The 27,600-nt window shown below is 46.6% G+C and overlaps 1 protein-coding gene and 1 long non-coding RNA gene across 4 annotated transcripts in view; one reads left to right on the top strand and one right to left on the bottom strand.

Moving 5' to 3' along the window:
- PARVA (parvin, alpha) overlaps nt 1–27,600 on the top strand; it is a 101,932-nt gene that overhangs the window by 71,690 nt on the left and 2,642 nt on the right. For all 3 annotated transcript variants that reach the window (XM_005873984.2, XM_014545893.1, XM_005873983.2), the window contains exons 5-12: nt 1,945–2,085; nt 6,061–6,176; nt 9,895–9,953; nt 12,059–12,078; nt 13,361–13,422; nt 14,115–14,183; nt 18,338–18,439; nt 19,181–19,253. In XM_005873984.2, the coding sequence (XP_005874046.1) occupies nt 1,945–2,085; nt 6,061–6,176; nt 9,895–9,953; nt 12,059–12,078; nt 13,361–13,422; nt 14,115–14,183; nt 18,338–18,439; nt 19,181–19,253 (642 nt within the window). The remainder of the gene's footprint in view (nt 1–1,944; nt 2,086–6,060; nt 6,177–9,894; nt 9,954–12,058; nt 12,079–13,360; nt 13,423–14,114; nt 14,184–18,337; nt 18,440–19,180; nt 19,254–27,600) is intronic.
- LOC106727427 overlaps nt 13,174–27,600 on the bottom strand; it is a 15,611-nt gene continuing 1,184 nt past the window's right edge. The window contains exons 2-4 of the long non-coding RNA XR_001363610.1: nt 21,241–21,246; nt 16,205–16,212; nt 13,174–13,186 (exon numbers count right to left, since the gene is read on the bottom strand). This is a non-coding gene — a long non-coding RNA (uncharacterized LOC106727427). The remainder of the gene's footprint in view (nt 13,187–16,204; nt 16,213–21,240; nt 21,247–27,600) is intronic.

Here is a 27,600-nt window from a genome sequence, read left to right on the forward strand (position 1 = left end):
GGAGGGAGGAAGGAAGGAAGGAAGGAAGGAAGGAAGGAAGGAAGGAAGGAAGGAAGGAAGGAAGGGTGATTGACCTAGGAAACAGACTCAGAGACCTAAGCTATTCACTCCAAGAAGTCCAAAGCCGGCAGGCTATAAATATGGAAAGTCATAGGCAATCGTATAATACAATAAGGCTAGCTACACAGTGGCTCTCATGCTGCCACTCCTCCCCTCCGGCCTCCCAGCCCACTTCCAGGACAGTGTGGCCTTTCTATCCCAGCAGTCTTTCCCTCTGAGCCAAGATAAAGCTTCACAGGTTTCCTTAACCTAGCACTTCAGGCAGCCTCTACCAAACTCCCCACACTGCAGCGGCAATGGAAGATGAAAACTACCTGTTGTTTCTTCAGTAGAAGAGGATCCAAGATAGGAATTCACAGCCTAAAAACGGAAAAGGCTCATGGGGCCTTTTCTAGGTGTAACATTCAAGAGGAAGACATTTACATGCAGACTTGCTAAATCCCTGAACTTTAGAAATAAAGAATGATGGCTTCGGGCAACTACAGAGGAAGTTAATATTTCAGGCTATCAGAGATAAGAATAGCTGGAGAGCATCCTATTAAAACACTGAAAAGAATTAAATGCACTGGACCTGCAGGAATTCTCCAGGGCAACCTCATCATTACCCAAGGGGCATTTGACTGGGATCAGCTAGAGCTGCTTGAAAATAAAATAAGTTAGCAATAGGGGAATTATTGATGTATGGTAAAGTTTAATTACTTTGTATGACAGTCTCTAAAAATGAGGGGGAAAGATACTTTAAAGACGTTTCAGAGTGTCAGATTCTATTAATCCTGAATGAGGTGTGGAGGGCGACTTGGATGGATCTAATAGCAGACAATGTATTTCTTGTTAGAGAGTCTAAAGTTCTTTCTAATAGACAAGAATAATAATTTAGACAAATAAAGGCAAAGCACAATCTAATTATTTTAAGTATTAAGCAGTTATATCATTGCATACAATAACCATTGATTTTAAAACATACCATTATATAAGTACCACCCAAAAAGAGAAAAAAGAAAAACCCTACGCAAAGCTTCCTTACTACTTAGAATTTTTATTTTCTGTTTTGAAACCGCTCTTGTAGGCTTATTGAGACATGGGAGTGGCCACACAAGCAGAGCTACGACCAAATGCACACATGTAGATGCGTGAAAACTCACATCTTCTACCTGCCTGACTGCACTTGTAGAGTGCCATCAATTTTAAGACACAACCTGATTTCAGGGTTGTTAAAATCTTAAAAAAAAAAAAAAAGTGTGCCTTAGAATTGATGAACTAGGACATGCCAAATAAGTAACTTTCCAGGAGGGTTTTAAAGGAAAGAAGGTACTTAAAACAGATAACTACGACTCAGCGTGACACATATTATACTACGGGGATGTACAAAACGTCCTGAATAAGGACTTGCCCAGGGGAAGCACAGAAGGCTTTCCAGGTAGGGCACAAAGATGTCCTTGGAGAAGGCAGAATAAGAGGAGGGAGAACCCCCAGAATGATAGGAAAAAAAAGAGCTCAAATATGACAGACTGGGTTAAAGGCCCCACTTCTAAGGTCCTGGGCTCTTATAATTTGGCGATTCAAGGTTTTCACCTACTGGCCCCACCAGAGCCACTGTCAAACGAGGAGGGGAGAGCAGTGTCCCTCATCTACAGGCATACCTCAGGGATCCTGTGGGTTTGGTTCCAGATCCCTGCAATAAAATGAGTCATCATCTTTTTGCTGGGGCTGGCCTTCAATTTGTAAAAAACACAACATCTCTGAAGAGCAATAAAGCAAAGTGCAATAAAACGAGGTATGCATGTGTATGTTGAGCGAGCGAGTGAATGTGTGAGGGCATGCATATGAGTTGAGGTTGTCTGTGGCCAAAGATCACAGCTGTTCTCTTTTCCTGTGTCGCCCCAGAGAAACTGGAGAGTGAGAAGCTGAACGTGGCCGAGGTCACCCAGTCAGAGATTGCGCAGAAGCAAAAGCTTCAGACTGTCCTGGAGAAGATCAACGAAACCTTGAAACTTCCTCCCAGAAGCATCAAGTGGAATGTGGACTGTGAGTGTTACCAAGAGAAAAGGCTCTGGTGAACGATGCCTGTGGTCTGTACCGTGAGGTTTCCCCCAGAAGCCAGCCAGGAAGCTGGCCAGCCCTGTGTGGGTGCAGGCCCATTCATCTTACTGAGGAGGGACACATCTCCCACACAGAGGACTCTCTGGGACAAGTGATGTCAAAATCCAGGGTGCCTTTTCTGTAGGCGCTCATGTAAGATGGGGAGAGGAAGGACACTTGTGTTCATTGAGCTACTTCCGTGTCCCAGTACGACCTTCTGAGAACGCTCTTCTAGGGGCTTCAGGAAGCAGAGATCCTTAAGTGCAGGCAGCTGAGAAGCCGGGGTGGGGGTGGGTAAGGGCATGGCTCTAGAACAATACCCACAGCCTTCCTCTCCATCACTCATTTTCCAGAAGAAAAGATATGGCTGACATTGTAGGCACTGGAACAGGATTTTTCCGTTCAGGTTTCACAGCTAGATAGGTCATGGATCTCAGAGAGCATGAACCATTCATTCTTTTGCTGCCTCAAGGGCCTAGATGTCTAATATGGACTTAATGAGTCTTTATCAGAACCAACATTCAATCAGCAAATCGGTGACTCCATAGTGACGTTATTTCCTGTGGGGAGTCCAGAGTTGTTTAGTTGCTTGCAATAGATAAAAGTGTGCATTTAGATTGATAACATGATTTAGATTGTGTTCTTTGCCTTTGTTTTAAGTATTAAAGGGTTCAATACTATATTTTAGTGAACCCAATTATAAAACCTAAAATGGACACATCCTCACCCCCCCACCCCCATAAAAACACCTTTCAAACTTAGCAAAGAAAAAGGAATCTTCACCTCTCAGCGTAGAGACCCAGTAACTGCCAGTGAGAATCTCTTCAGCAGGTTTCTAACATCTGACATTGGAGACGAGACACCAAGTACCTCCTTCAGCATAATTACACCTTTGCTCGCACAGTGTGAAAAGCCGCCTCGCACAGAACAGGGAACAGGGCATCCTCTGCCAGGGAGACATGGGAGGGTGGAGGGGGAGGCCGTGGCTCTGGGCCCTAGATGCTGTCTGTGCTGTGTCCCGGGCGTGCTAATAGTGTTCAGTGGGGAAGGAAGGGAGGAAAAAGGAAGCTTGATCACTGGTTTGAGAAAGGTACCTGCATTTTGGAAATCCACAACAGTCATAAGCATTGAAGCATAAAGTAATAAGCATCAAAGTCCTCTCATCAAGACCCCTGCTTAGTTTTTTGGGGTTTTTTTTTAATCCTATTTCCCACTCCTTTGAATACGGACCATCTCCACGTACCCTTCCAAATAAAACACTTTCTCACTTACGAGGGAACCCACCTGGGGAAAGGCTCGGATAGAAGAAGGGGATTTTTTAAAGCCACACGAGGACCACCATCATGTTCACTGTCATTTCTCATAGGGAAATGTGCATGAGTAAAATAATCGCTCACACTGCCACTCTCGTCTGGCTATTTTCATCTTCGCCCCCTACTCTCCACATCAACGCGTATTTTTACTTGATGAAGTCAGGTGCATCATGTGTTTTGTTATTTTCACTTAGTAGTAAGTCATACATATTTTCTGTATTCCCATGTGGTCTACAGAGTTATCGTTTCTGATAGCTGCTCTGTTTCATGGGGTAGACATCCCCCGTAACCTGAACCCTTTGGCGTTGATCCTTTCAGGACGTTTGGCAGCCTATTGCTGAATGTCTTAGGTTGTGTCTCTTTTTGCTTTTCTTGAATTAGTCCCGTCATAGATTCCCAGAAGGGAGATAAATGGCTAGGTGGGAGGGAATAATTATTTCCATGGCTAGCTCCCTAGGATGCCTCGGGGCTTCAAGAACTGCTGGGCCTGTTTACAAGCAGCCCTGGTTTCTTCCGTGAGGAATGTGGCAGGCACAGCCCTGGGGGAAGCTCCGTCCCTCCCGTTATCTTTCCTGGTACTTTGAGGACATTGTGTCATCTTTCCAGGCAGGATAAAGGGGGTGAGGAGAAGCACCTGTGGGGGGGTGGGGGGGGCTGCAATTAGGACTCAGGGACCAGAGCAGCTGTCCTTTTTTCATCTGTTTTGTCTAATGGCTTTTAGAACAAAGGGTTTCTCTGCTTAAGAATAATAATAAAATTGCAAACCACTGGTCTAAATGTACCTTTTGCTAGTGGACAGTGTTTTCTAGATATATTACACAATAATGAACATCTTTGTACATGTAGTGTGTGTGTGAGAGAGAAACTGTATAATTATTTCTTTTGGAAAAAAAAAATTCCCCAGACAGAGCATTCATTGAAAGGGTCTGGCATCGGCATGGTGCTCATGACATTGCTCTCTGTGTTGCTCACCAGACAGTCATGATGACATACACTGTCACCAGTGTGCAAGAACAAGCTTTTGGGCTATAGCTTTTCTAGAATTGTGTTTTGTGATTAAAAAGGAGAAAGGTAGCAAATGTCCTACAACCCTGGGTGACTAGACAGGGTGTGGCGGTTCTGATCACGTGAGTGAGCACACCACATCAGGAGCCTTCTTTGAGGCTGTTACTACGGGTGACACTTTCAACAATGCTCAGAAGCTCAGAACTGAAAACTTCTGGAAGGCGGAGTTAGAAGCAGATCTTAGCTGTTTGCTGCTTGATGGTGGTGTTGAGCTGCTGTTCGCTGTCCATGGAAAGCCTTGTGATAACAAGAAGCTCTAATGAGTTCCCAAGGAATGTCTGAATCACTTCCTTTTTTTGGTGATTTCTCAAGGCTTCTGTAGAGCAGACTCATCAATCCTAGCCCAGACAGAAGGACACCCTAACGCTGGGCCCAGGTCATGCTAAGTACGCAAAATGGGCATTTTTCTGTTCTTGCCTTACATGACCCCTGTAATGAAGAACCGTGAGGCTGGTAGGACTGTGAAGACAGGTAAAGTATCTGGTGGATCTTCCCTTCCATAAGAAACAAAGGAGAGAAAGTGACTTAATTGCCTAGATGCCAGGCACTTTCTCAAATTATAATAAAAAATATCAACCATTCCTGGGCATCTGCTACGGGCTAGGAGCTTTGCTTACATTATCTCTTGAAATGCTTTACACCGATATTTCTGCACAGGCACAGCTATCCCCATTGTGAAGATGAGCAGATTGAGGCTCCGAGTCCTTGAGTGGCCTCCCAGAGGTCTTGTCGGCAGTAAATAAATGGTAGAGCTGTCAAGTCAGAACTCAAGCTCCAGTCTGCCCAACCGTGTGTGCACCCCATTACATCACTGTCCTTTTCTCCTCAGATCTACTGAGAAAACTATAACCCAATAGTTGCCCAGATTTCTCTAATATAAATGGCTTAGCATCCAGCACATCGCTCTGTAGCTACAGAAGCCAGCTGGTCCTGAACACTTCCTCCCAGCTATTCCCCAAGGGGCACTGCCTACACTGACCATACCTGACACTCAAGAGAGCAACAAAGCCCTTTCGATATCTGTCACGCTTTCCTCCAGGGATCTAGAGCCCTCATCAAAGGGGGAGGGGTCCAGTGTTCCTGACTCAGTGTCCATGTATTGAGAGCCTGCTTTGGGTAGAGCCTTAGGACAAGGGTAGTGGTGATCATCCAAAGGGCTCACAGTCAAGTGGGAAGGGAAGGAGGGTGCAAAGCAGACACACACATGGTTGTTAAAATAGAGTGAACAAAGACATGGAAATGGTGGAGAGCTGATCTGAACTCAGAATTCAGCCACTGTCAGGGTCTCTGTGGGAGCCTTAGATCAAAGCAGAGGGCACGGCCTTGGAAATCCAGCAATGGCATGATCTAAGAAGCTAGCGCCTTGGGACCTGGCCAAGAATGAGGCGGCCCAGGGTGAGGCCTGCGATGACCAAGGGTGTCCCCTGATCCTCAGGGGTGGGATTACAGGGGCAGTGGATGTGATACATTTCGAATATCTGCTTCTATCTGCCTAGAACCTAGAAGAAGATTCTCTAATTATTTACATCATCTTTTATTTCAGCTGTTCATGCCAAGAGCCTGGTAGCCATCCTGCACCTGCTGGTTGCTCTGTCCCAGTATTTCAGGGCCCCAATCCGACTGCCAGACCATGTTTCCATCCAAGTGGTTGTGGTCCAGGTAAGGCAGATACCATGGGTGCAAAGGGTGGGAGAGTGTGTGCTTGTATATGGAATGCCTTAGGTGGGCAAGTACCTGGGGTTTGCGTGTTTTTGTCAGGAGGGTGTCTGTGTAATGTATATTTGAGGGTGTATGGTGTGTATGTTTGTGAGGTGTGTCTAAAAGGATAAGGAGGAAAGAGGTGTGTGTGTGTATGTGTATGTGTGTGCGTGTGTGTGTGTGAGCGGGTGTCTGTGTAATGTATATTTGCGGGTGTATGGTATGTATGTGAGATGTGTCTAAAAGGATAAGGAGGAAAGAGATGTGTGTGCGTGTGTGTGTGTGTGCGTGCATGCACACCCTGTAAGCCATAGAGAATCATCTTTTGGGTAAACAGTGGTGCGCAGGTATGGGGAGGAGACAGACGTGAGGGCACGTGTGCATGTGTATGCGTGTGTTTGAGAGACCCGACTGGCGGGCCTGGATTGAGGACACTGCCCCTTTTCACCCGCCCCGAGCAGCACAGCTGGGCTCTCAAATCATCTTTTCCAGATCGTTGGATGGAATTTCCATTCACATGGCTGTGTAATTTCCACAATGAGGGTGTGCACTCTCCCTGTGACTATCTCATTCTACCCCTAACCCCATTAGATACTCAAATTCAATTTTATTTTCCAACTTTATGCCATTTAGCAAAAGGTCATTTGGTTTGCTTGTTTCTGTTCTTTTCCAAATAAACATGCTGCAAGGGAAGACTCCCCTTATAAGCAGCTCCCAGAGTATCCAGGGATCTGGAATAGAGAATGATATGGCAGTTCTGCGTCCAGTGGTGAGGACGGGCCTGGAGGGCTGGTGAGCTTTGCCGCGCCAGGCCAGGCCAGTTTCCAGGACAAAAGGTCTTTGAGCTGAGCTTTCAGGGATCAGATGTGAATGGAAGAGGACTTGGGGGTGCTCAGTTGTGCCCTAATGAAAAAGTATTTCTTTTACACCTTCTGGGTACTGAACTTGCTACACATCAAGGGGGTATAATAGGACTATGACGCCTTGGCCCCGCCCAGAGATAAACAGCAGAGAGGGCTATCAGGGGCCCACAGCCAATGCGAACGTGTGTGGTGCAGACATTAAGTGCAGGTGACTGAAAGGGACTAATTGGCCTCATTTATTGAGCACTCAACTGTGTCAAGCATGGTGCTGAGCATTTTCTGTCTGCTGTGGGTACGTGGCCAGCCCAGAGCTTCCTGATCCAAGCATCTTCCTAGTGAATCCAGGCCATCTCTCTATTATGTTATTTTTACCCGTCAATAATGTGTGAATCCGTTTCATTACATTTTTTTTAAAACTATGATTCAAGATCTGAGCAGGAGAAGGGGGGCTTCTATTTTGAAACAGTGGTCACGGCAAGCCCATGCCTCATGCCTTATTTTGAGCTCAATTATGGGCCATCTGAAGGCTGTTGTTGGTTTAATTTGTCCTGTAGGCAGCCTTGTTAGCATGAGGGAGAAAAGAGGACACGTTACATAAAATGGCATCAATGCACGTCAGGTTTTATGGGGTGTTTTGCTTTATCAAGCTAAACAGGCACAGAAGCAGGACTCGGAATTGGCTGTGAGTCACTGAACGACAGAGAGCTCTTTGGGGAACAGACAGTGGATCGAGGTGAATCAGGACGCAGTGTGAGGGGTCATTTAACCCAGATTTCTTTTCCATTGTGTACAAAGGCATTTAATTCTGCGTGATGTGTGGCTGAGGTTTTACATCTGTGAATGGCCTCACAAGACAAGGACACAGATTCCATCGGCCCCCCGTGAAAATGTTACCTATGTTAAAGGTGTATTTGGAAAAGTTCTGATTTATCCTCATCGGGTCTCCTTTCAGTGATGTTTACTTCCTCTTTTGCTTTGCTAGTCCATTCCTCTTCATCTCTTTCAGATATACTCTTTACTCAGCTTTAGCTTTCCTTCTGTCAGAGTCTTTTGCAAGGACCCTAGATTCTGTGGCTATTGAGAATGTGAAGAGAAGGTTCTGGAAGTTTTGGCAGGAGGGTCAAGAAGGCAGGTTTCAATAGACACCAGTGCCAGAAGGTCCTTGTGGACACTCACCTCAGCCTTTGAGGAAGATGAATTTGCTGTGACAACTGATTTCCACGCCCAGACCACCCTCCCAGGGCCTCTGACTATGCAGGAACCTAATGCAATGAATCTCCCTGCTCATGCCCACCTGAAGGTCCTCCTGCATCCGAGCACTGCTTCATTAGCTCCCGTGCCCACCCAGCGAGGATTAAATTCTAAACCAGCACTCACTTGGCTCCCCATTGACTCATGGCACCCTCCCTGCAAACCTCCCCTCAATGCACTGTGCTCTGACTCTGCCTGTTTGCTTAGGCCAGTGGTCGGCAAACTGCGGCTCGCGAGCTACATGCGGCTCTTTGGCCCCTTGAGTGTGGCTCTTCCACATAGATGAATTTGCTGTGACAACTGATTTCCACACCCAGACCACCCTCCCAGGGCCTCTGACTATGCAATGAATCTCCCCGCACAAAATACCATGTGCGGGCGCGCACGTACAGTGCGATTGAAACTTCGTGGCCCATGCGCAGAAGTTGGTATTTTGTGGAAGAGCCACACTCAAGGGACCAAAGAGCCGCATGTGGCTCGAGAGCCGCAGTTTGCCGACCACTGGCTTAGGCCATTCCTCCTGGGGGGATGACCTCTCCTCTGTGCCCTTTGAGTGCCAGGTCAAGAACCCCTCCCCTTGGACGGTTTCCCTGACCATCCCCCGCTGAACGTGCCTGCCTTTGTCCTGCATTCAGCACTTTCTCTCTGCATAGGGTGACCATGTGATTTATTACCCAAGACACTTTTGAGAGCAAAAGGGATCCTACCAATAACTGACCTGGGTCATCAGGCAAAAACCCTGTTTGGGGAAAACCATTCTTACATACCTGCTTCATCTATGACATTTTACTCTTTAAGTTCCTCAGGTATTTGCTCCAAGTCCAACTCAAGGGCTTGTCCATAGAAGGTACTAATTAGGGGATTGTACTTAGAAGGCACTGATCAATGAAACAAAGAAGGGAGGATGAAGTGATGGGAGTGGGTGGAATAGATGTCAGATAGATGGATAGGTAGGTAGGTGGGTGGATGGATGGATAGGTGGACGGATGGATGGGCTGGGTGGGCCTCCAAATTACTTAACCTTTGCTCAGAGAGTAAGCTAATTACCTGAGGACTGTGCTGGTTATTTGAAAGCTCCTGTATTTATCCATTAAAAAGAAGGAAAAACAAACAAACTCTCCCTCTATTTGAATTCTCCAAGCTGGCCTGGGTTCCTCCACCCCAGCCCCCCAGCTGAATGTGTTTCTCGGCTTTCCTCTGTGGCCCCAGCTGGAGGGCAGACACACCCTGGCCTTCATTTCCATTTGGTTTACTGTGGATTACTCCAGGAGGCAAACAGTTTGCTTCCAACAGAATGTCTTCCAATAAAGAAAGAAAAGATTCACCATCCAAGAAACAGCCTACTTGTTTGGACTAAACACGAACTGCACTGAAGTACGAATGGTACGGTCCAGGACCGGGAAGCCAGGGGCCTTGTTTCACTTCTGGAAGCCTCTCAACTCCAGACTCACTTTCTTAAACACCAGTAACGTTCTCAGTATCAGGAATGCTAATCAGTATTTTGTATTTTTCTAAAGCATATTTTTCTCTCCTCCTCCCAACCCTTCTCCCCACCCCCGTTTCAGAAACGAGAAGGAATCCTCCAGTCTCGGCAAATCCAAGAGGAAATAACTGGTAACACAGAGTATGTCAACACCATTGTTGCCAGCGATTCTGTAATGGAACACAGATGTTTCTCCGAAATTCGTCCATTTGCTGATATTTAGTTTTCATTTATTGGGATTGCAAGAGGGATTATACTTCAGCCAATGATTATAGCTTAGCCTTTTCCATGCATTCAAAACATGCCTCTCAATGCTTAAGGTACAAACTTGGGTGGGGAAGTGGGGAGAGAGAATTAGCAGTGATTGAAAAATTCTAATTTTGTGGCACTCCGGGAAAAAAGTGTGCCCCCAAAAGCCAACCAGCATGAAATCGTCATGCCATAAACATGGACTTGAATTTAAATTGTTAGCCTTCAAAAGGACGTTTTTCTTCCTTTTCTGAATCTGATTGATTTGGTCACATGCCATGACCCAGAAAGCCCCTCTCTGCCTTAGAGGGGTGTTTTTGTTGTTTTCACTTACTTTAAGAAATTGGAATATCAAAACATGTAAGAGGTTTGCTGTGGGGAAGACAAGTTTGGTCTTAAGCAAAAAGAGCAGGACCGTGTGTGGGTTTGAGATCCCTGGGCAGGCCTGAGCCCTGGCCACATGCGAGGCTGGGCAAAGTTCGTTTTATGCATCCCCTGGCTCCATCTCTCCTCTGTCCTCCCTTGAACAAGAAGAACGAAGTGAAAAGAGCAGAGACCTCTAATCCAACCTCACTTGAGTTCAAATCCAGACTCTGCCACTTTACTCACCTGTTAGTCTCTTAACCTCTCTGACCTCAGTGTCTTCATCTCTGAAGTGGGGAGCATTTTGCTAACCACAGAGTGTGAGGATTTAATGTGGGAAGAGCTCGGCCTTCCCTTTTCCCATGTCCTTCATTGCTGACTTTTCTGGCTTTTCCCCATCACAGTTGACCCACACCATCCAAGCCTTGCCCAATCTCTAGGAAACTCACTTCCCCTCCCCCATTGTGGCTGACGGAGGTCCAGAGTGCTGTGGACCACACTATGCATGGGGGCCCAGGATAGGGCAGAGATGTGGGGAGGCCCTTCCCCAGATGGCCAGTTGATGGCCTGCCTCCGCGCCACTCCAGGGTCCAATCCTGGCAGCCGAGGGGGCAGCTGATGTACAAGGCACACTGATTCTTGGCCTTGATTCTGTGAGGGGCAGGCTGAAAGCTGCCCTGACAGGCCTGCCGGGAGGAGAATTCCTCACCGTCCCGCCCCCACCTCCCCTAACCTCTGCTTGTCTGTGGAAAAGAGGAAAATGTGTCTGAGAAGATCCTGTGAGAAGCTCCCAAATCAGGGAACATGAAGCTTCAGTTTTCAGAGCAATCTCTCAGCTGCCCCTGTGCTTTCTATGGCCCCTTTCTGCCATCTTGCCACATAGACAAACAAGGATGCAAACTCCTAATCAGTTGATGATACACTCTAGTCTCTGAAGCATTTTTGTATCTGTCGATGTTCATAATACACACGTGAAGCAATGATTACACCTCCTAAAACCCCACAGCCAAAGGTGGAGAAGGAGATTATCACTGGTACGTCCAGCAGTTAACTCCAAGTTCATTGTTCTTTCCAGTGCATTACCCGCAAGTCATCATGTAATGGGTGATAGAAGCACAGTTGGAATAAACTGATGAGACCCACTAATGTATTAAGAAAAAAATATATTGAGCATTTACCTATATACCAGGAATTGTGCTAAAATCTTTCCACTTATTAAATTATGTAATGCTCACAACATGCTATCCTCATTTTAGAGATAAGAGACCTGGTGCCCAGAGAGGTTCGGTAGCTTGCTCAAGGTCACACAGCACACAAATGGCTCTGTTGGATTTAAACCTAAGTAGTCCGTCTTTAATGCTTGTGTTCTTAGTTCTCTGCTGCTTCACTGCTAAAAGTCCAGTTCCAGTTCCTGCCCTCTTTGAGAAAAACCTATCCTGGAGCAAGGCGAGGTGCAGCTTGATGGGTATCACAGGATGTATAGGAAAGAGAAGAACTTGACCTCCCCAGGCTAATGCCCACAGCACCCTGGGCAGGGAACTTACTAAGTGTAGAATGCCAAGAGAGCTTTGGGGCTTTTCAATCAAGGGCGAGGAGAGAAGATTCACACTGTTTTCTTTCTCCTTTTCCTACAGGGCTCTCTCCGGAAGGCATGGTGAGTTGCGTAAGATTGTGCATTGGTGCTGGTGGCTTCCACGGGGGTCTAGTTAATTCTGCAGCAGCTGGGAACCATAGGCACTCAGCTTGCGTCCTGCAGTGTCTGCACCAGCCTGGTGACAGAGCTGCGTGGTAGGGAGGGTCTGCTTACTGGTGGGAAGAGGAAAACTAACCACAGTTGCATAGTCCTTTCGAAAGTAACCAGACCACTGACATTGCTGGGCTTCTGGATGGGTCCTGGGCAGTCTTGCTCTAAGCGTATGGTGAGAGTAAAGAAAGGAGGTGTATTTACACACTTGGACTGTCTCCTCTCTGCCCAGCCCTTCTGGAAGCTGCTTCTTTCTCTTTCCTTTTCATAGCTCCTGTCTCTCCCATCTCCCACAACTTTGGGCTTGTTCACAAATCTGTGAATGTCAGAGGTCACAATCACCTTCCTGGAAGTCTCGGATTTGCCCATCGGTGCAAGAGTAGGGAGATACAGACCCAAGACCACCAACCTGCCTCCCCCCAGGTTTCCCTCCATTATTTCACTTCCCAGTTCAGAGAATGTGGGGAGGCGGGGGGGCGGGGGGGCAGCTAGGAGAGACCTGCAGGGGGCGTGGCTTTGCTACTTCCTATGATCCTGTATTTGCTGTGCATATTTTGAACGATTCCAGTAATGCTAAAACAACTCAGATCAGTAGACATATCAGTCTACTGAGCACTTGCACATACTTTCCCATCTTTCATCTCATAACACACCTGGGAGGTTCATTTCTCAGATGGCATTTTAGAAGAGGAAACTGAGGCACAAAGCACCGAAGTGACTAGGTCACTCAAGAGGAGGAGCTCGCATCCTGTCCGGGGGCTCTGGTTCCCAACCTGTGTATTGATGCACGCGTGCTGCCAGGATGGTTGTCCGGGTGTCCTGGTTTTGATCGCTAGGCGGTGAAGTGATTTGATATTTGATATAAAAGCTTCCGAAACACTTTGGAGCCATGACTAAATCATAATGTAATGAACACGGAGACTGAAGAGAAATAACAAGTCCCCAGTTAAAGTACCTAACAGAGCCCCTCAGTCCCGGCCCAAAAGAGGTTTGACACAGAGGGTGGACACACACACAGCTCCTTAGGTGAGCATAACCCAAATCTCTGCCCTAAACCCAGCTTCTAGAGTTCCCCGCGCAGCCTCAGACCCCGGAAAGTTTCCATCTGTACCTGACCATGTGGCCAGGACCTGGGGTGGGCTTCCCACCAGGAATCAGCTGTGTCCTTCATCGACATTTCCCTCTTTTTCAGAACGTGATGCCTTCGACACCTTGTTCGACCATGCACCCGATAAGCTCAACGTGGTGAAAAAGGTGGGAAAGGTGCCTGGGAGGGAAGCAGGAAAGATGGGGGAGGGGGTAGCAAAACATTTTAGGAAACATCATCCCTGTAGCTCGCAAGCTTCCTAAAACTGGTCTTATCGCCAAGTCTCTGCAAACATGGGCTTTCCTGCTTGATGTCCATTTTTCCTGTCTTGTTCTCACTGGAGAACTCATCCAGTCCCTTTCTTCTCCCATCAGGATGATAGCGTCTCTCAGGGGGTTCTGAGACTACTATGAGCACCCTTTGTTCCCACCCTTACTCAACCTCCAGCCGTCCCTGCCTCCACACAGGCACAAGCACCTGCACCTAGAAAGGGACTGGAAGGAGGGACCCAGTGGGGTCATTTCTTCTCTGGCCTCCTGACCCTGGGGTCAGACTCTCCACCTCTCACTCTCAGGACTCCTAGCTCCTCTCACAGTTTGAATCACAGTGTCCAGGACCGTAAATCTTTGGGAGCCTTCTTTCCTATGAACTCCAGAGGCTTTGCAGAAAAGCCTCCCAGGCTGCTCACTGATCCTCACTCAGCTCGGTACAGGGATCCCAGGCCCAGTGCTCTCAGCAGGGCCTCATCACATGTGGTCACCCTGGTCCTTGTCCTCACGGTGGAGTCACTGAGGTGGCCCCGAGGGCCTGGCACTGGTGAGAGTCTCCATCTCAAAGCTGCCTGTGCTTCTTTTTTTAGACTCTCATCACTTTTGTGAACAAGCACCTGAATAAACTGAACCTGGAGGTCACAGAACTGGAAACCCAGGTGGGTGACAGCCCTGAAGGGAGCGTGGGGGGCCAGGCCCTGCTCAACAGCTACCATTCCAAGTGCCCCATCCCTGCACGGCCAGGAGGGCTTTCCACAACGACCCTCAAGCTTTCCCAGGAGGGAGGGGATTCTATTCCTGTTTGGACTTTATCTGAATTTACTTTGAAAAATTGCAAGAATATTATCATGAATATCTAAACACTCTTCACCTACATACACCAACTATTAATATCTGACCACATTTGGGGTTTCTTTTTTCTCTCTCTCCACCTAAGCACTTCAGCATACATCTCTTAATAACAAGTACATCCTCTTAGATAACCACATCCACTGATCAAATTCTGGTAATTAACATTGGTAGAATACATCGTTTAGGTTAAACCATATGCAATTGCTGATATTTGACTACTTTCGACAATCACATGGTTCAAAGAAACACTCTATATTCCAATTTTTCCAGTCTCCCTAATATTCTCACATGCAGTATTTAGTTGTCATGTTTCTTTAGTGTCTTGTTATAGAACAGATCCTCAGCCTTTCTTTACATGACGTCATTTTTGAAGAGTGCAGGCTATTTGGTTCATAGAATGTCTCTAAATGTCCTTCCTTACAATTAGATTCAGGTTATGCATTTTCAGTAACAATACCACCTGAGTAATGGTGTCTTCTCAGCCACTTTTGTCCAGCAGTCCGTGACTGGTGACAGTAACTTTGATCACAGGGGTAAGCTGGTGTCCACCAGACCTCCCTACTGCTAAGGTCCTCTCCCTCCTTTATAAGTAATAACTAATCTTTAGTGGGAGATACTTTAAGGCTGTGTAATGTATTTTGTTTCCCGACCTTCTTTCATTTGTGATGAATTTCTAAAATGAGGTTTTCTTTTGAGCACATGGACATCTCTTGTTGTTTCTAAAAGCAATTCCTGGCCCAGCCAGTGTGGCTCAGTGGTTGAGCATCAACCTATGAACCAGGGGGTCAGGGCACATGCCTGGGTTGCGGGCTTGGGCATGCAGGAGACAGCCAATCAATGATTCTCTCTCATCATTGATGTTTCTCTCTCTCCCCTTCTCCCTTCCTCTCTGAAATCAATAAAAATATTTTTAAAATAAATACATAATAAATAAAAGCAATTCCAGGTCTGTGCCTGAGTACTGACTGAGTGTGTCTGGACTCTGTGGAACGAGTTTACATTCTCTTTGGGGAGTTAGGGAACACGCTGGAAAAGTGATATTTCCTCGAATGAGCTAGAATGAGCTCTGGGATTTCCCCTAAGTTTGCATGAACAGGTTGTGCTATGAAAGGGAGTCTCTGGTGAGTGTGTTTGGTGTTTGTCTGCGGGTTTACCATCGAGTCATCAGAAAGAGCAGTCAGGGTGGGAGCTGTCTATGTCAGTGGCGCTCAGAGCTGTGAGTAACCCCGACCCTAACCCAAGGTCCTCCCCTGAGTTGATAGATTGGAATTTTTTATTCTCAGCCCATTCCAGCCATAGCCAGAATGAGGCCCAGTTAACTATTTCCATGGGCAGGCCTTGATTTTAACATGGATGCTGGGTCTGCTCTTGCATTGTCCACCTCTGGAGTGACCTAGGATTGAGTCATGCTCAGGCCCTACCCACCTGATGGATGGAAGCAGGCAGGAAGCTGCACCTCGGCCAAGTTCATGCAGGGTCGTATGCCCATAACAAAGGCGAAGCACAGGCCCACCAGCCAGCCACCTGGCAGATCTCTGACTCGGGCCCAGCTCACATTCCAGGCAATTCAGTCTACTTTTTTTTTTTTTTAAGTTTCCTAAGATGATTCCAAGAACTTTGGCCTCTTGTGAACTCTAGCAACTGTTGTTTATGCCCACGAACCTTTGGTGGCCCCACTTCCTTTGAAAGGTTCTAGGATACCAGATACTCACCCGACCTCTCTACCTTTGCTCAGGCCCCTCTCCATACCTAGAACACCTCCTCCTTCCACATTTCCTTCATCCCACAGGCCTCCACTCCTCCACAAGCCTGCCCCAGTGCCCAGCACACACTCACCTTGCCCTTCCTTGAGCAGAATACCTGAATCCCTCTGCTTAGCCTAGGAATCGATGGTCCCTCAGACCAGGTTCCCAGCCCGTCCAGACTCTACTGTCCTAGATGGGAAGGTAGGGCTCTAAGCCTCTTGTCCCGGCCCTCAGCACACAGTTGTACTTTGCCAGTAAGTTGTGTCCTGATTGCTTTGTTATTTTCCCAGATAGTAAGCAATACAGTACATCTTCACTTCACATCATCAATAGGGTCTTAGAAATCGTGACTCAAAGCAAAATGACATATAACTAAACCAATTTTCCCATAGGCTAGTTGATATAACCAAGTTCCTACAGCGTATTTTTGGTCACAAAAATGTCACCAAAGTTCTAAATAAAGACCCCCTCCCCAACTTTTCTAATATTAAACATTGAAATAAATGTGAGTTCTGCATACATTTAAGAAATCTTAATAAAAATAAGTAAGAATTCTTTTCTAATCTGCTTGCTCCAGTTCAGGGTCACAGGTGGCTAGAGCCTATCCCTGCAGCTCAGGGCACAAAGCAGGACCCAGCCCTGGACAAGACGCCCTCCACCCACACTCACGCAGACTGGGACACTGTAGACACGCCAATTCATCTGACGTGCACATCTCTGGGATGTGGGAGGAAACCCGAGTACCTGGAAGAAACCATGCAGACATGGGGAGAGCATGCCAACTTCACACAGACAGTGGCCACAGCTGAAAGTCAATTTTTTTTCTCATCAACCTTATAATGTAATGATGTTATTCAAGGACCTGCTATAGTTAAATATTTATTAAGTTTTGCCTACACATCAAGCAGTACTCTAGGCACTTTATACCTATTAACTGGTTTAGTCCTCATGATAACCCTATTAAGTAGTAACTACACTTCGGTCATCCCCATTTTACCAATGAGAAAAATGAGGCACAGAGAAGTTATGTAACTTGCTCAAATCACACAGCCAGTGAGTGGTAGAGCTGGAGGCCTAGCTTCAGAGCCCAACTTCGTAATAGCCACACGGTGCTGCCTCTTAAGCAATGATACAGTGAGAAAGGAGAATGACGAGGCCTGTATGACACTAGAGTTCTTTGTTCACAAAGTACTTCACCCTCGTAGCCTCATGCCATTGGCCTTGGACATCCCCTTGTCCTCCTCCTTCTGCCCCACCCTAGCTAATTCCTGCTCATCCCTCCAGTCTCCATTCAGGCAGCGCCTCCTCTAGAAGCCTTCCCTGTTGCCTTCAGTGGGAGAGAGTGACTCTGTCACACAAGCCAACCTGCTTCTCTTCATCAGAGCAGCTGCTGCGTTTTCTCCACATCAGTCTCCCTATTGGGCTGTGAGCTCCTCTAGGGAAGGGGCCACACCTGGCCCATAACTGTGGTCCATGTGCCGGATCAGGGATTAAAATAGAGGTCCTCAAACTTTTTAAACAGGGGGCCAGTTCACTGTCCCTTAGACATTTCACACATGCACACTGCGGGCCCGGGACGAGTCGGCTGCTAAGCAGGACAGGCAGTGGTGGCAAAAACACCCGGTGGGCCGGATAAATGTTTTCGGCGGGCCACATGTGGCCCGAGGGCCATAGTTTGAGGACCCCTGGCTTAGAACATGACCAGTGCTCAATAAGTGCTGGATCATGCCTGGCTGGTGTGGCTCAGTGGTTGTGCATCAACCTATGAACCCAGGAGGTCACAGTTCAATTCCTGGTAAGGGCATATGCCTGGGTTGCAGGGGTTTTTTTTGTTTGTTTGTTTTGTTTTTGTTTTTTTTGGGTTGCAGGTTTGATCCCAATGTGGGGCATGCAGGAGGCAGCCAATCAATGATTTTCTCTCATCATTGATGTTTCTATCTCTCCCTTCCTCTCTGAAGTCAATAAATATATATATATATATGTTAAAAAGATTTAAAAATATATATTTAGAAAAAGAAATCCTTATTATAAAAATATTTAAAAATAAATAAATGCTGGATCAACTGAGATCAGGACCATGGATGCTGTCTCCAGTGTTGGACCAGCCAGATATGGAACAGGCCAGACATGTTGACATAGAAGCTGACGAGCCCTCTGGATGGGGCTTGCCTGGGGACTCAAGGACCCAGTGCCTTCACCTGGCTCTCTTTCTCCAGTTTGCAGATGGGGTGTACCTGGTGCTACTCATGGGGCTCCTGGAGGGCTACTTTGTGCCCCTGCACAGCTTCTTCCTGACCCCGGACAGCTTTGAACAGAAGGTAAGGAGAAGCAATGTGGAGGGAGACCTTAACCCACATGCTCTGACTCATCCACCTACAGCTATGCTGGGGCATCTGGGGAAAAGGCAGCGGCTTCCTGTCTACCCATGGTCTTCAGTGGTTGGTTGGGGGGCCCATTCTGATGAGCACTGAGCTGGAAAGGAGCTACCTGAAGACCACAGAGCATCTGACCACTTTCTCTTCACCCATCCCCATCACAGCCTGGCCTTGGTCCCCTAGTCATATGCTCCATCCAGGTATCACTGGCCAGTCTCATCTCTCCCAGAAGTGACAAGGCTGGTCATACCTGACTACCTACACTCAGCCTCATTCCGATGACTCTTATAAGCTGCCACAGCCTGTGTGCTAGACAAGGGGCATTTGATCCAAGGCAGAAACCCTTCTCTGCTTCTTGTGCATATGTCTTGCTCTCCGATTCTTTCAATTGAGAGCACTAATGTGCCTGAGTTGAAAATCCTGGTAGTTAACACAGGAACACAGTAGAACAAAACAAGGATTTTGAACGTCTCCAGCAGTACTCACGAAGAGTAGGCTGGGATAGGCCAGCCCACACTCCACATGGCCTGCCCATTTTGGTAACCTCACTTCTCCTTCAAATTAGGACATTTTAGCTCAGCCTCTGTCCCTCTAGCTCCATCACTTCCCAGGGGCAGATCCCAGGATCCACAAGGGCCCAGGAATGAGTGTGCAATAACATAGGCACTGCATTTCTCTTTCCAGGTCTTAAACGTCTCCTTTGCCTTTGAGCTCATGCAAGATGGAGGGTTGGAAAAGCCAAAACCTCGGCCAGAAGGTACTTTGCTCTTTTCCTGGGTTTGTGACAAGATGATGAGACCCTCTTCCTGTACATGAGTGTTGGGGACACAGGGCAAGGCTCGTGGTTGAGAACAGAAGGACGAGTTTCTTTTCAGAAGTCTTCTCTACCATTTTTAGAAGGTGTGACAGGGCACAGCTGCCCAGTCCTGGAAATCCTTTGTGAGCTGCTAATCACATGGCCATGGGAAGAAAAAATCTGAACTCTCATGCATGGGATCACAGGGATAAGGGCCCAAGCAGACACAGTACGGAGCAGAGGTGCTGCTGCAGAAACTGCCCTGTGCCCAGTTTCCAGGTTCTTCGGTCCCTGGACAGGGTACTGACCTGCCAAATTGCTGTATCCCAGGTCAGGCAGGGGAAGCTGCGGGAGTCATTGCTGGCAGCTCTGCTCTGAGCATAATTGCCTTTCCTGCCCTGTGCCTACTCCAAACTGTCCAAGGATGATTTGTCGGGTTTGGATTGAAAGTGTAAGAGTTTTTTAAAAAAAACAAAAAAACACACAAAAGGCACAAATAACAAAATGCTCCATTAGCCCTTCTGTGCTGGCGCTTGGAGCTATGTGTGCATTTGTGCATGTAGGAGTTCTTCTTAGTACGGATGTTTATTTCCTGAAACTTACTGACTGAAATATTTCATTTTACCAGCACTACCAAGGTTTACCAGCACTATCATCAGTGCTTCGATGGGGGAGGAGGGGACTATTCAATGCTGTGTTGAAGATAGTTTTCTGTTTATGTCAATTTGGAATATTAAGAATGCCATAAGTGGGCCCTTTTGCTTGACTTTCCTGGGTGTTGAAAGGCAAGTTAACAAGTAGGGATTGTGTATTTTCTCTCCCCATTGTTGCCTCTGCTCTGAATTCTTCCACCCAAACCTTCACATAGGAGTGGTCCTTCACTGACTGTCCAGTGGGCCTGAGACCCTCATGCCAAGAGAGGTAGGCTATCCTGACCTCAAGGTACTTGAGGCCACTCAGGGGAGAAAAGAGATGTACCCAGTCACCAGAACAAAAGGACAATGGTGATAATTGCCATGAAAGAGATAAAATTAACAAGTTGTGAGAACTGAGGGGGTGGTGCTCACTGTTCTCTGGGGTGGAGGATGGTTTGATAGACATGGTGGTAGTGGGGCTAAACCATAAGGATCAGGTAGGATTTTTGTTTGGAGATTAGATAGAGGGGTGGCAGGTTCAACCAGAGGCTGACCTTGACCTGCAAGTGGTTCCCCTCCTAAGGACCCCCAAAACCAACACAATTGGTGGGTGGCTTCAGACCACCCCAGAACACCACCCAACCAGCTCGACAAACGACACACCCAATTGGCAGGCTTGGCTGCATCAAAGCCCTAAAGTGACTCTTGCTCTGTGGGTCAGTCCCAGCACAACAGCTCATCTGCAATAGTCACAACCAGCTCTCACAACTAGTCAGCCTGAGGGCCAGTCCTACTGACGAATGTGCCAACAGCAATCATGGATCACCTACAACAGGAGGGCACATACAAAACACACAAGGAACTCCACTGGAGCAGCTCAGGTAACCAGGCAGACAGACTGCACTTCTGGGCCCCACAGGACACAAGCAATCTACCAGATGCAGACTTTAAAACAGTGGTTATAAGGATGCTCAATGATCTTAGGGAAAAAAAATAGATTAACTCAGTGAGGTCTTTAATAAAGACATAGAAAACATAAAAAAGAACCAGTTGGAAATTAAGAATAAAATAACTGAAATAAAATATACATTAGAAGCAATCAACAACAGATTAGATGAAGAAGAGGATTGAATAAGTGATCTGTGAGACGAAGCAGCAGAAAACACCCATTTAGTACCAAAAAGAAAAAGAATTTAAAAAAAAATTAGGATAGTTTAAGGGACCTGAGGGACAACATCAAGCATACAGGGGACCTGAGGTACATCAAGCAAACATTTGGATCACAAGGGTACCAGAAGGGCAAGAGAGAGAACAAAGAACTAAAAAATTCCCTAACCTGGCAAAGGAAATAGACATACAAATCAAAGAAGTGCAGAGAGTCCCAAATAAGATGACCCCAAAGAGGTCCACACCAAGACACATCATAATTAAAATGCCAAAGGTTATAGTCAAAGATTGCATCCTAAAAATAGCAAGAGAAAAGCAGTTAATTACATAAAAGGGAACTCCCATAAGACTGTCAGCTGATTTCTCAACAGAAACTTTGCAGGCCGAAAGGAATGGCAAGAAATAGTTACAAAAGGCAAAGACATACAACCAAGAATGCTCTACCCAGTAAGGCTATCATTTAGAATCAAAGGAGAAATAAGAGTTTTCCAGTCAAGGAAAAGCTAAAAGAGTTCATCACCACTAAACCAGTATTAAAACAAATTTTACAAGAAATGTTAAAGGGACTTCTTTAAGAAGAGAAAAAATAATCAAAAACATAAATAAGAAAATACAGGAAAGAAAAAATTCTCACTGATAAAAACAAACATACTAAATAAAAGTGGTGGATCACCAACTATAAAGCTAGTACAAAAGTTAAAAGGGAAAGTAGGAAGATCATGTGTAAATCTATGAGTTATACAGAAATTAGGCATACAGAGAGAGATCAATAATAATATAATATAGTAATGGATAGAACATCCAGACAGAAAAATCAACAAGGAAAGAGTGGCCTTAAATGACACATCAGATCAGATGGATTTAATTGATTTTTCTAGAACATTTCTCCTCAGAGCAGCAAAATATACATTATTTTCAAGTGTATGTGGTGGGACATTTTTCAGGATAGGTCACATTAGGCCATAAATCAAATTTCAATAAATTTAAGAAGATTGAAATCATAACAAGTATTTTTTCTGATCACAGTGGCATTAATCTAAAATCAATTATAAAAAGAAAACTGAAAAACACACAAACACATAGAGGTTAAATAACATGATACTAAACAATGAATGGGTTACCAATGAAATGAAGGAAGAAATCAAAAGATACGTTGAAACAAATGAAAACCTAACATCCTAAAAATCTGTGGGACACAACCAGAGCAATTCTAAGAGGGAAATTCATAGCAATATAGGCCTATTTCAAGAAACAAGAAAAATCTCAAACAATCTATCCTTTTAGCTAAAGGAACTAGAGAAAAGAAAAATAATGCCCAAAATGAGTTGAAGGAAGGAAATAAAAAAAGGTGAGAGTGGAAATAAATGAAATTAGTCCAATAGAACAATAGAAAATATCAATGAAACCAAAGAGCTGGTTCATTGAAAAAATAAAATTGAGAGAGACCAAGATGGCGGCATAGGTAAACACCGCAGACTGCTGCCGCAAACAACCACTTCAAAAATACAACTAAAAGACGGAACGGACATCACCCAGAACCGCAGGAAGGCTGGCTGAGGAGAGACTCTTCAACTAGAAGGAAAAATAACAGCACACCGAGGCTCAGAGGAGGCGCAGTGTGGAAAATACTCAGGTGCGGAGGTGCGCGCGCAAAGCGGGCTGGTGGCTGAGAGCGCGGTTGTCGTTTTCGGTCAGGGGGGAGTCTCAGACTCTGAGCTCCAGATACGGGCGAATCGCTGGGGACTCGGACCCAAACGGGAGAAGCGGGAGTGTCTGGCATCAGTTGGAAGGCAGCTTTCCCTCCGAGGTTTGCAGCGGTTCCGGGGGTTCTGAGAAGATGAGTTGAAGGAAGGAAATAAAAAAAGGTGAGAGTGGAAATAAATGAAATTAGTCCAATAGAACAATAGAAAATATCAATGAAACCAAAGAGCTGGTTCATTGAAAAAATAAAATTGATAAACCTCTAGCGATACTCCAAGAATAAAGGAGAAGGACTGAATAAAATACAATTAGAAATGAAAAAGGAGCAGTGACAACTGACACAACAAAAATACAAAGGAAGATTATATACGATGATCAAGTGGGATTTATTCCCAGGATGCAAGGTTGGTTCAAATTCTGCAAATCAATTAATGTGATACAACCCATAAACAAAATGAAAAATACAAATCATATGACTATATCAACAGAGACAGAAAAAGCACATGACAAAATCCAACATCCATTTATGATTAAAACTTTTAGTAATGTGGGGATAAATGGAATATACCTCAACATAATAAAGGCCATATATGACAAACCCACAGCTAACATTATATTCCACAGTTAAAAGCTGAAAGCTTTCTCTTTAAGATCAGGATGTTCACTTTCTCTACTTTTATTGAACATAGTATTGGAATTCCTAGCCACAGCAATTAGACAAGAAAAAGAAATAAAAGGCATCCAGAATCAAAAGGAAGAAGTGAAACAGTCATTACTTGCATATGACATGATACTACATAGAGAAAACCCTAAAGATTAAACATACACACAAAATACTATTCAAACTAAATGAATTCAATAAAGTGACAGAATACAAAATTAATATTCAGAAACCAGTTTAATTTTTATACACCAATAATGAACTATCAGAATGAGAAATTAGTAAAACCATCCCATTTACAATTGCCTTCACAAGAATAAAATACCTTAAGTATAAATCTAACCAAGGAGGTAAATGACCTGTACTCTGAAAATTATAAGACATTGACGATAGAAAGTTAAGAATCTATACATATAAAGAGGTAATATGCTAATTGACTGTTACAGTGTCCCAGTAATGACCAATTTGCATATTGATGTGGGCGCAGCAGGGGGTGGGCGGCTGGAGCCAAGTTCCCAGGGGTCTGAGGAGAGCGCCTGACAGGAGCCTGGACTGCAAAGAAGGAAGAGGAAGTGGCCATGGGGAGCTCTTCCAATCCCCCTGTACAGACACCCTACCCCAGCCCCCGCACCCCCGGGAGGACGGGGAGGTTTACCGGACAGGGAGAAGACCCAGCCTCAGGGGTAGCCATAGCCCGCACCTCCAACTCCCGATCTCTTCCCCTGCCATCCCCGCCAGGGGCACTCACAACAATAGCACACCGTCGGTGCCCCTGGAGCCATCAGCGCCCCGAGGCACCCGGGGCCCGCGGCCCACCACTGCCGGCCCCCTCCGCTGAGGCCAGGCATGCCTCTCTTCCCTACAACTCCAGACCCGGGTGGAGGCAGGCCTGAGCGGCCCCCCAGGGTCAGACCTTTCCCCCCACAGCAGCAGCACCGTCTCCGCATTGGAAGTGCCCTGAACCTCGCTGGGGGTGTGGCTAAACCAGCACTCCTAGCCCACCTGGCCCCACCCTGGCCCAGCCCCCACCCCGCTCCAGGAGATTGGAGCCCTGCCCTGAGCAGGTACAGCTGCCAAACAGCCACGTACAATTTAAAGAATGGCGCCAAGTGGGAAGGTTTGACAGTTACTCCTCCTTCAGCTTTGCCGCCCCCTAGCGCCCCCCTAATGCCCTGGCCCCTGCCAGCGCCTCTAGGGATGACCACCGCTACAGGGTTGCTGGCCAGAGCCCGCCTCTCCAAGGCCTGTGGAATCACGTGGTCTGACCCTTCCAAGGCATTAGGGGTGAGTTAATTAAATGTTTGACCAAACACAGCAGGCTCATTTTTTAGTTGATAAATTTGTATGCCCTTGAATGATGTTATAAATATCCAAATGGCCTTTGGCAGATAAAAGTTTCCCCACCTCTGTTGTTAAGTGTTTCTTCCTGGGAAGGCCACTCTAGTATCCTAATGGCATTAGGAATGGTCCCTGAATAGACTGTACCCAGTTGGTGAGCACCCTATCTCTGGGTAGGAGAGAGATAGTAGGAGAGCTGTGGTCAGCATGTCTGCTTCTGTTTTCTCGAGCTTCTTCATATGAAACTTCCTAGTGACAGATTAGAAGTACTCATTCTGATACTTCAGTGTTCAGGCATTTATTTCCCTCCAGACAGACAAGTTTCCCCAACGTCAATTAACCTATAGGGATATTTCAGCACATCCATGACAAGTCTCGTACAATTACTGAACTGCTTAATATGAAACTTCCTGCCCAATGGGAATGGAGAAACACATCTGTTTTATTTGTTGTTACACTGGGCGTCACGCCCATGCTGAGAATTTCCAGTGTGGAGAGAACTGAACCAGTGTTTGGTGAAATTGTACCTGGTGAGAGATGTACCCAGCACTCCCTATGCATTCGTGCTCCTCCCTAGACAGGGAGATTCGGCAGTGAATGCTACAGACTTTACGCAATGCGCCAATGTGGGCAATTCTTTTAGGGTGTTTCAGAATCAAATAGGGCCCTAGCCAGTTTGGCTCAGTGGATAGAGCATCAGCCTGCAGACCAAGAGGTCCCAGGTTCGATTCTGGTCAAGGGCGCGTCCCTCAGTTGCAAGCTCCTCTCCCACCCCCCGGCCCTGGTTGGGGAGCAGGCAGGAGGCAACCAATCGATGTGTCTCTCTCACATTGGTATTTCTCTGTCTTTCCCTTTTTCTTCCACTCTCCCAAAATCAGTGGGAAAATATCCTCAGGTGAGGATTAAAAATAAAAAATAAAAATCAATGGAAAAATATCTTCCAGTAGGATTAATTTTTTTAAAAAAATCAAATAGGCGGCGGTGGAGGCATTTTTCATGGCAAAGTGGTTTCAAGGTCAGGAAAACACATCCTCTGCCAGGCTGTTTGACACTCAGCCCTGCCGTACCCTGAAGTCCCCTGGAAACTTGGGGTTTGCATCTCAGAGGACTTTTGCTGCCCAAGCTTCACAACCGTTTCGTTCTCTGGAAACACAAGCCTCCCCAGAGGCTGAACAGTCCAGCTAGAGTGGGTAGAAAGGATTGGAGAGGGCAAGAGGCTTTGAGGAGCCTGTTCCATGGCTCCAGTACCACCCAACCTTCCCCTTCGCGCTCACTCCCTTGGTAAGCTCACTCTTTCTCCTCTCTGCCTTTCTAGCAGTTTCTACCTGGGGTAACTTCCTGTCCTTTGACTTGAGTGGAATTTAAGAAACACAACACCAAGCCATCAGGGGAGGACAAGAATCAGCCCCAGGGCATAGGACTGACTGGGCATGAACACGGCTCAGCCACTGGGCAGGGCCCCAGGTTGAGGCTCAGATAGATGCATGAACCAGGTGGGAGCAGACAGGGAGGCTGAGTGTCAGGCCTGAGAGCTCCTGGTCTATCAACAGGAGAACTTGGAGCCAATTCCAAGCCCAGCTGGGGTGGGAGAGGGTCCGTCTGCAACTGGGATAAGGCCCAGTAGAGGCATACAGGAGGGTGTCTAGGGGTGGAGAGGAGCCCTGAGGAGGTTCCCCAGATCCTTGGTATGTCGCCCTGTGGCTGCTCATCATTGCAGGGCCTGGGGCCTGGGTGCACCTGGCTGTGGCGACCACATGGGCAAGGGTTCCTAAGGCTAAGGCCCGGGAACCATTGTCCAGCCATACAGAGCCACTGGCCTCTGTTCTGCCTGGGCTTGGAAGACCCCTCACCCTAGACGAGGGCATTGCTAGAGTGCTGCCATCTCCCCCACCTTCGAATCCCAAAGCATTTATTGTTTTCTCTGATATCATTTACCTCATCTGACCTTCTGCACAGTCAGATGTCTTTTTAATCATTTTTACTGTGAAAATATCACAGCTACAGAAAGGTGCATAAGATATAAATGTTCAGGTTAGTGAGATATTACCCAGAGAGCCACCATGCAACCACCCCCAGCTCAGGGAGAGGAGCCCTCCCAGCTCCAAGAGTTCCCGCCAAGTTGCCCTTTTGGAACTTAATCCTTCCTCTTCTTCCTCCATGAAGATAGCCACTCTGCTGATTTTTACAGGCTTTTGTTCTTTTGGAACTTAATCCTCTTCTTCCTCCCTGAAGATAGCCACTCTGCTGATTTTTACAGGCTTTTGTCTTTTTATTTTATTTTATTTGCATTTTCTTACAATTTTATTGCCTTAGGATGCATTCCTGAACAGTAGGCAGAGTTCCTTTCTTCACGTATGTTTTCCTACTCCAGTTATTGGGAGGAAGGCCCTCCCAGGGAGAGAGTGCAGGGGCCTTGGTGGGGGAGGAGGGGAGAGAGGGGCCTGCAGAGGGTTAGAGGGACAGCCAGGGGAGGAAGTGACCACTAAATAAAAGGGAGGGAGGGAGGGATGGAATGGAGTAAATAGTTGTATAAAAGCTTGGGAACTCAGGGAGGAACTCTCCTGAAAATACAGTCCTACTCCCAGCCTCAAACCCAGCTGCCTGGCTCTCTCCTTAATCTGAAATTGTCTGTCCCCTGAGACATAAGCTTACTGAGTACTCGCTGCCTGGGCTTCTGTGTCCTCCAGGGCCCTCCCTTCCTGAGGGAGAGGCAGCTTAGTCCTAACTCCCCACCTCTCCCCACTGTAGCCTCAGACTCTCCCCTCCTTCCTACCACTCATGGCTGGTTCTGCGGCGAGGGCCCTCC

This window comes from Myotis brandtii, unplaced genomic scaffold (genome assembly GCF_000412655.1).
Source record: "Myotis brandtii unplaced genomic scaffold, ASM41265v1 scaffold422, whole genome shotgun sequence".
NCBI classification, from domain to species: Eukaryota; Metazoa; Chordata; class Mammalia; order Chiroptera; family Vespertilionidae; genus Myotis; species Myotis brandtii.